Source organism: Anguilla anguilla, chromosome 13 (assembly GCF_013347855.1).
Source record: "Anguilla anguilla isolate fAngAng1 chromosome 13, fAngAng1.pri, whole genome shotgun sequence".
NCBI lineage: Eukaryota > Metazoa > Chordata > Actinopteri > Anguilliformes > Anguillidae > Anguilla > Anguilla anguilla.
This window is the reverse complement of record NC_049213.1, coordinates 20484157-20493256: the sequence shown is the minus strand read 5'-3', so window position 1 is coordinate 20493256 and position 9100 is coordinate 20484157. Positions and strand designations below refer to the sequence as shown.

Here is a 9100-nt window from a genome sequence, read left to right as displayed (position 1 = left end):
CATGGGTATCCTTCTGCACTCATTTCTGACCATATTCAGTACCCCAACCATAGGGATTACTCATCCTAAGAATAAAACAACAAAAAAAACCCTAAAAATTATTACTATTTACGAAATAAGTCTGGTTTCCAATATAAGCTGTGGTGGGCAACAGATTTCCACATCTGATCCAAAAATTTACAGAAAGGTTTTAGTTACAGTGATTTAGCACCCGTCTGCAATGAAAACAAAGATCTAAGGGCATGTCTCCACTCTGAATTGCCAACAGAGTTTGTGATGAGCATTGCAGCATAAGCATGGCAGGGCATTACAAATTAGGAGAAAAAGTTGGAGAAGTGTTTGAGTCAGAAACATTTAGCATGCCAAATCCAGCTCAATATTTGCATCTGTATAGCAGAGGATTATCAAATATCAAAAAGATATCAAAGTGTTTGATTGTGCATTTCATTTCAACACCTTTGTCACATACTGTAGGTGCTGTCATATTAACGATGCAAGCTACAAGACCTTTAAAGCATTTTAGCAGGTAAAATTTAGCTAGGGGGCTGCAAGGGGAGGAGGGGGTTGAAGGAAGAAGTCACAGCACAGGATATGTGGGAGTGTGTGTCCTAAAATCAATCAACATTTGTCCCTAGCTTTGACTAACAGTTAAAAACTAGTTATGTTTTTTATTCAAAGACACTGTTTGGCAAGTTCAACAAATACTGAAACTTACCTGAGTATGTGAAGAAAAAGTATAACACTTGCATTTACTTGTAAATCAAAGTTAAGAATAACTGTTGACTGAATCCAAGCTTGTGTGTGGGGGCTTCAAAAAAATTAGAATACCAAAGGGAAGCCTTACCAAAAAAAAGTCTGGGAACCACTGTATTTAACTCCTTAATCATTAATTAAACACAGCAGCCTCCAATCTGCCACTGAATATTAGAAATATCAATTAATTATTTGAGAATACTCATAATATTTTAAGAGGTAAATTCCATTTTAAGCAGTTGAAATAGCCTTTACTTTGGGAAACCTATTTATAATTGTTAATGATAATAAGAATAATTATTAACATTTTCCATGATCAATAATTAATCAACAAACCAACCACTTCAATATTATTAATTTACACACATATCAAGTGTTAGAACTCAACATTTCCCATAACATATAATCCATTATCAACATTTGTTTATCATGTATTGTTGATTTAAAAAGAGGCTACACAATTCATGTTTCAAAATAAAAATAAGCACAGCCATATCAAGATACCCTATTATATTTGATTCTAAAATCCAATACTGCGGAATATGCATGAGTGATCAATTCTTACATACCAGCATCAAAAACAATTAAAAAACAGACTCACCCCACCCATCCAATAATGGAAAGTCATTTAATATTGACTCTGATGATTTCCTAAATCAAACTGAACAACAGGGGTAAGTACAGTGCAGTTGATTATTGAAGGTAGTTTAAAACCAGCTCCCCAATACACATCACAGTGCTCAAATGTCCTGATGACATTACCTAGCAATCAGTTATATTAGTTCCATCTTGGTAATAAAACACTATGGATATCAAATGCACCTTTTTCACGGAACATGTTACCTCAATCCATTTTTGGTCATATATCACCTTTCCCATGGGGTAGAAGTGTCCTATTATACCATAACTCTTGTACCAAAATAGTTTATTTGATCACTTGTTGGCTAAATGCCTTGTGGATGGTGCCAGATGGAAGGTAATGTTGTATGCTTAGTTGAGAATTGCCTGCAGCATAGTCAATAGATAATAGATTATCAATTCTGACTTTGCAATATAAATGCACTACAAAACACAAGCCATATTATTAAACTGGATGTTTTTCTAGCACTACTACACAAAAGGAGATTGAGATTGAGATTAAAAGCTGGTCCACAATTAAACTGCCAGATGAGCAGGAATGTTCTGCAAGCTGAGCAAGCATCTTTATGTGTGTTTACTCGCAAGTATCTCTCACAAGAATATTCTTTTACGGACAGGTTATTAAGTATCACATTTTTATTGAATTTATGAGCCTGTCAGGCTTTCACATGATTTCACTTTTTCAAGTACTACGTTTTTCTGAATAACTACCTCTAGACGACATTTAATCCAATAATGTAGGTAATACATTGGTGCTGGCACATACAGTATTTGTCAAGTGGTTTGTGATTACTGAAAACACTGCAGCCTCAATGACATTTCTGGTCTTCACTTACATTACAGCATGTATTTAAGAACACATAAACATAGACTTATAGTAGAATACATAAAATAAATTTTGTCATACAGTAGAGTGCAGTGGTGGTCATATCAAGACGTATCAAGATCCCACAGGGGTTAATACTCTAAAAAATGCTGAAGGCACACCCCAAAATGCTTCCCACTACTCTCCCGGTAAGCTACCCGTCTCCCACACAAAACAATTCTAATGAAAGGCAAAAGCTCATTGTGCATAGACAAAACCTCAACCAACATCTGCAAACTCCGTTGTTTGCTTATGTTTGCTATTCTTAACATGAAAAGTAATGTTTTTAATTTCATTACTTTATCGTATCCTTTCTAACCAAACAGCCACACATGTTGTCATGCCAATAAAAAGGTATTCAAAATTATAATGTAATTCCACAGGGGAGGTACCATTAAAACACCTGCATTTTCATGGTACTGTACCATGTACATGGCCTGAGTTAATTGAAGTTGTGGCTGAACAGAAACGTGGAGCCTATGCAGTCAAAGGTGTCCGTAAATATGACAGGAGAGTCAAGGAGCTCACCTACCAGGTAAGGGTTTACATAAAAAGGGGATAAGAGCACCACTATACATGCTGTACCTCTTCTGAACCTCCTTTACACTTCTTGTCCTCCTCTGCAGACTGAGGAGGACAAGAAGAATGTCCACAGACTGCAGGACCTGGTGAACAAGCTGAAGCTGAAAGTGAAATCCTACAAGAGGCAGGCTGAGGAAGCTGTAAGTCAAATGCTCCATATTCCAGTGGCTAATACTGGCACAGCTAAGAATATAATAATAATAATAATAATAATAGTAATGATGATGATAATAATAATCAACAACAACAACAACAACAACAACAACAACAACAACAACAACAACAACTATTATTATTATTATTATTATTATTATTATTATTATTATTATTATTATTATTACAACAACTATTACTACCCATGGATATTGACTATACATGAAAAGACAAAACTAAAAAATGGTGTTAAAAGATTAAACCAAAAAAAAAAAAGAAAAGTATTAAACCAAATGTATCATGCTCTAACAAAAAACATTTTCAGCTACTCAACTGGGAAATATATACAGTGATATTTCACAGCTCACATTAACTGAAATACAATGCATAATATCTCTAGCCTAAACAGCAAAATGCATGAATCTCCAGCTACACACAATAACAGCAACAGTGCTGATCAATGAGTTGATTTTAAGTTGCATGTTTTTCGAGTTTGTCTGCGGGCATGTAAACAAACACATCTATTAGATGAAAGGTGAGCCTGTGGGCAATGGCAGATTTTGTGACCTGATGCAGGCCACATACGTACAAAAGTTAATTATTTATCTACCTCATAACAGAATACTTGGCAAGCTAACCAACCCGATAACTTGACTTGGCCTACCCAAAATTCAGGCTCCAGTATCGCTGCCATTGTATTAATCTTGCATTGTTACCCTGTATTACAAATGCATGAACAACTGTATGGGTGCTACTGTCACCAGACCCATACATTGTCTAGCTAAGTTTACCAAGATATGACAGCAAACTTTCGTCAAAGTCGCTACAGCTAGTGAGTTCATAAACTCACATTTAAAGCTAGCAAGCTAGCAGTTTGGTAAATGGTTATTCTAATATTACTGAATAAAGAATTACTGAACGGTGAAAATGCAAATTAGAACTAGCATTTAAAAGATGCAATGAACTTGTTAGTTCGCGAGCCAACATTACATGTTTTCCATTTTTACTATGGTTAAGAAACAATGGCATTAAATCCATATTGTGCAGAAACACCACTTATTAGTAGTCTGCCACTAGAGTTTCTTTGCCACATCAGCATTGTTTGTTTAACATTTAATTTCATCACAGTTTGATGTTTGACTCATGTTGAGGCTTCAGAGCTTTACAAATACATAGGACCTGTGAAGATATCACTCCAAACAACTCCCTGGCCAGGTTGTTTATGTATTGTTGTGTATTGTAATTATTGAAAATGCATATTAAAAGCTTTATTTAACTGCACAGAGTCTACAATTAGCCTATAGGCATGTCTTTGGACTGTTGGAGGAAGAGTACCTGGAGGAAACCCATGCAGACACAGGGGAGAACATGCAAACTCCACACTGAAAAGTCCAGGCCAGATTCAAACCCAGAACCTTCTTGCCGTGAGGCAACAGTCCTACCACCATGCCACCCAGTATCAGAATAATTCAGTATCTACAAAAATGTTTCCAACTTTTAAATGCTGCTATATGAAAACATTTACTATAAGTGGTTTTGAGTGGTGAAATGTCTTTCTCACTCACAGGAGGAACAAGCCAACACTCACCTGTTCAGGTACAGGAAGGTGCAGCATGAGATGGAGGAAGCTCAGGAGCGTGCCGACATCGCTGAGTCCCAGGTCAACAAGCTGAGAGCCAAGAGCCATGAGATGGGCAAGGTAGGTTACCATTCGAAAGGATTCATTTAAATGAGTCACTGTATGTGAAATCCATTGTCATTTTACACAATGAAAATGATTACTAAGAGGTTCTAAATGTATTGTTAATTTAGGGGAAAGAAGCTGCAGAAAGTGGAGGAAACCCAAAAGAGACAGGAACAAGCACTCAAACAATAACAATATGAACTTCTTGTGAAATTTTCTTTTGTTAGCTGTAAGCGCACAAACTTAACTCAGAAGATCCTCAACATTTCTGGTATTCTTATTTTTCTCTCAACAAATTTGTTAGGGATCTTATTAGAACATTCACAGTTTTTTCCCTATATCAATGTTCCAAACAATACTGTACATCTCCTTTTAGGTGGCTTGATCTTTTGCAAACTATTTGACTTTATTCTAGCTCTTTACATCACACTTTCCTAAGTTGTATTCTTAGTATTCTGCAATAGTGCAAAATACTTTTATTTTTATTAATGCACTCATTTCTTTTTAATTCTCTTCTATTTGTATCAATGATAATGAAGTTAAGGTGCAATTGTGTATGCTGCCTATGGTTTTAAATCCCATTCAAGTTGACTTATCAGTCTGTAATTATGAGGACTGAATCTCTGTTATACTGTTATAAATTTTATCATGACCTATAGGAGACCAGACAGTCAGAGGATAGTGTATTAAAGTCAGCGATCCAAACAGTCTAATGGGAAAAATAAAATACTTTGGAAGACTTTAATCAGTTCAGATGTCACACCATGTTTATTGACATGTTATTTGTTGTTTGTTAATGTCAAAATCAGAATAATGCAAATCAAACAAACATTCAAATAAAAAACTTCTGGAAAACTCAAATAGCTACGATTTTTCAGTGCACTCAGATTCCTAAATTGTTGTACCGCTCTGTAGAAAACTCAGGTTCTGCTTCAAAGTTCTTCATTGACTTTCTATTGAAGAAACAAGTTGCTTACCTGATTGATGATGAATGGCACAACTCCTTTCATCCTACAAGTGAACACAGAGTTAAAGGGAAATTATCAAAAGAATTAAGTGATCAATTGCATTATAAAATAATAGATAATCTGATTTCATGCTTGAGTACCACTTGTTTGAAGCAGCAAAAATAAATACAGAAGGATATATTCACAGCATTATCCCTTCCAAAAGTGGAATATACAACCAACATATTGAAATAAATATATAATCTGAAGATCATAAAAGATATTGCAACAGTTCACAACATGCGAGAAATATACACATAATTGCAGCTTTCAAATATTACAACACACACACGCACACACACACACACACACGCACACAGTCTTTAGCCTATTTTACAGTATATAAATTTATACAAGATCATACAATTATACCCACACAAACTTGGTAATTTCAAGTTAAAATTCACTTACTTTTCAATAAATCTTCTAAAATGAACAGTGCAGCAATGGTAAGAGCTAGAAGAGCTCTGGGGTTGAATACTGAAGGCATATTAAACTCAACTCTACAGTAAATGTCACAGCACATCCCGACAAATAGCATTGCTCTCAGTGCACCGCTGAGTGAGCAGCTGCATCAGTATTTCATCTTCATAGACCCACCCTATGGATCAAGTGCACCATTTTTATTAAACACATGTAACCACTTCTGAATGTTAGTTCCCAGTCCATGTTTGGCTATGTTCTTTGGCAGAGGTCCCCTATAATATCACAAATCCTGTATAAATATAGTTCATAAGATGTCTGCTGGCTAAATTCTAGGTAAAACTGTGAAGTGTAAGGTTATACTGTTGACTTAACATAGATTTACCTTAACAAAGTCAGTGTAGGGTCATGGAACTGAAGCTGAGCTGTTAAATTAGTTTCAACAGCTTTCACCATGATAGTTTCATGCACATCATTTAAATATCAGCTATGAAGACATCCATCTGACTTCCTTATTAAATGCAATGCAGTAATCCAAGTAATACTTCTGACTCGGAAGACATAATTGTGGTTTTCTCTTTTTTGCAATAAATATATCATTGAGCTCCAGGATGATGCCTTCATCACAGTGACATTTCACTTCCACTTTTAGGTTTGTGATTTAAGACATGACAGTGTTAGGAAAGATTTCTGGAGATCTGATTATTATCGAGTAGTACAGCCTCAGTGGCATGTAGCACATCCTCTTGTCTTGAATGCAATTACATCAAAACACTGCATGATAAAGCTAAAATGTAATGCTAATGTAAAACATCACTATGTTTACTTTCTGCTAAATTCAAATACTTTTACATTTCTTTTTTATTAGTTTTATTAGGGAACCAACATTTCCCACTGAAAATCCTATAGACACAGATACCTACCTGCAGTGTTTTAAGTATCTTATAAAAAACATGTTAAAAAAATTGCCAAAACTAAACATGGATGCATTTCCAAGGTAGGGAAACATGTATAATAATAAATGTAGGAAAACATTCGTGACACCACCTTGCAAATAATAGTGGGCAACCACCACACAATCTGCATTATATATTGTTTTCTTGGTTTGACCCTTCTGCTGAATCACATTTACATTGTGCCCACTTGCTTTGTTCAAATTTGTATGAGTGAAGAGATACAGTGATGATTGTGCTACGGTATTCTAAATAGTTATTAAATAGAATATAATATTGAGGCCAATGCTGGTATGAATCTGATGATATTTGTTTTGGGCAGTGCATATTATTTATTTACATACATAATAATTCTAGCAATTAATTCAATAGAAGTATTTCAAAAGCAATGGAAATGTTTATACATTTTAAAGTCGATATTATTGATGAATTTCTCTCTACAATGTGTAATTAATCAAATTTAATTAAACAGCACAGTACAGCCAAAATGACAGTATAGACTATATATACAAAATCAATTCTTTGATTTTCATCCATCCATCCAACCAAAATACTACTGGTTGGATGGATGGATGAATGAATAGATGCTGGATAGATAAGGACCAATAGATTTTGATGACTCTTAGGGTTGGCAGGCAAAGACAAGGATGAGGTAGGTGAGTGAAAGTGCGACAGCTGGTGTTAGTTCAGAGGGTGATGAAAAAGGGCAGGACAGAGCAGATGATTGTCCTGGTTAATATTACCCCAAAAATCCAATGTATCATATACTGTATGATTGGAAAAAAATCTCAAATTTGGGGTATGACAAAAAATATTTGATGGTGAGCTCAAAGCCATAAAAATAACCGCTATTTTATCTTGGTTTTTCAAGGTTGAGAATTTGAAAGGTTAATGAGGTACATTTTGGTAATGCTGAAGTCTGTATTGCAGTGAGGTGTTGTCACTCTTGAAATTCAATGATGGAGCCTGCACCCAGTTTTATTTCATGGTAGAAATCTAAGGCATGCAAGAGTCCTGCAACAGTACACCAGTGACATTTTACTGCTTCTCCAAGGCTAAACTAGGCTCCTCAGCAGTGCCAGATTCCATCATACACATGGACTTGTGCCTATGTAAGAATAAGGAAAAGTCTGGACTGACTTGCCACAGATTACCATCTGTCATTTGAAATCCTCTGGGTTATAAAAATAAGTCGATATTGATGATTTGCTTGTTATTGATAATGTATAATAGTGATTTGTGCAATATACCCAAGCTCATTTAGCCTTTTGCACTATACCAATAAAACTAAATTCATGCATACAGCTCCAGCAAGAATTCAACTGCATTTACTTGATGCAGCGCAGCATAGATTCCATATGTCTTTAATGAGATAATTAATGCATTTTTGTAACGGGCTATGGCACTTTATTATTATTTTTTTTAAATCAGTTTTGAATTGGTCGGCACTGGCGTGCCAGTAAAGATCGTGACTGGCAGTCTTGCAGAGCAAGGCACGATTGGCTCTTGCTTGTCCTTGGAATGGAAGGGTTTGAGTCAGCCGGCATGACAAAGCCTCATCCTGCACCTGCAACTAGCCATACTAGACAATCAGGCACCCACAACCAACAGCAGTGGCTATGAGTGCTGATAAACACAACTGGCCATTCCAAATTTGGGGAAAAGAGGGAAAGCATTTTTTATCAGAAAAATCAGAGGGTGTCAGATATAATTTTGATAGCCGGCCATTCAATATGCCATTGAATATGTTATTGCCCTGCAAGAAGTTTGAATGAAATCCTGTTGCTGAAAACACAGTGCCTTCAGTATATAAATATATTTTTATATATTTTATATGAAGCTATAAATAACTGTTAAAAAGGTATGTTAAAGTAAAAGCATTTAGATTTGTGTGTTCAGTAACACACTACAATCTGGTTAATCTTTTGTGCTGTGAGGTTTCATTATTGGTAAATGTTCTGGGAATAACCAGTCACTCCCAGTATTATTACTTGTAATCACTGCAAAAGCCCTGCAATGGTTATATCAGTTTAGTTTCATT

At 35.4% G+C, this 9100-nt stretch overlaps 1 protein-coding gene across 1 annotated transcript; it reads left to right on the top strand.

The window, feature by feature from the left end:
• Window positions 1-2627: 2627 nt before the first annotated feature.
• Window positions 2628-5643, top strand: LOC118211399 (myosin-8; the record flags this gene model as incomplete). The annotated part of the gene is made up of 3 exons (XM_035388577.1): window positions 2628-2792; window positions 2884-2979; window positions 4560-5643. Coding segments are annotated over 3 exons (423 nt in total), but the record flags the coding sequence as incomplete, so codon positions are not given.
• Window positions 5644-9100: the final 3457 nt, after the last annotated feature.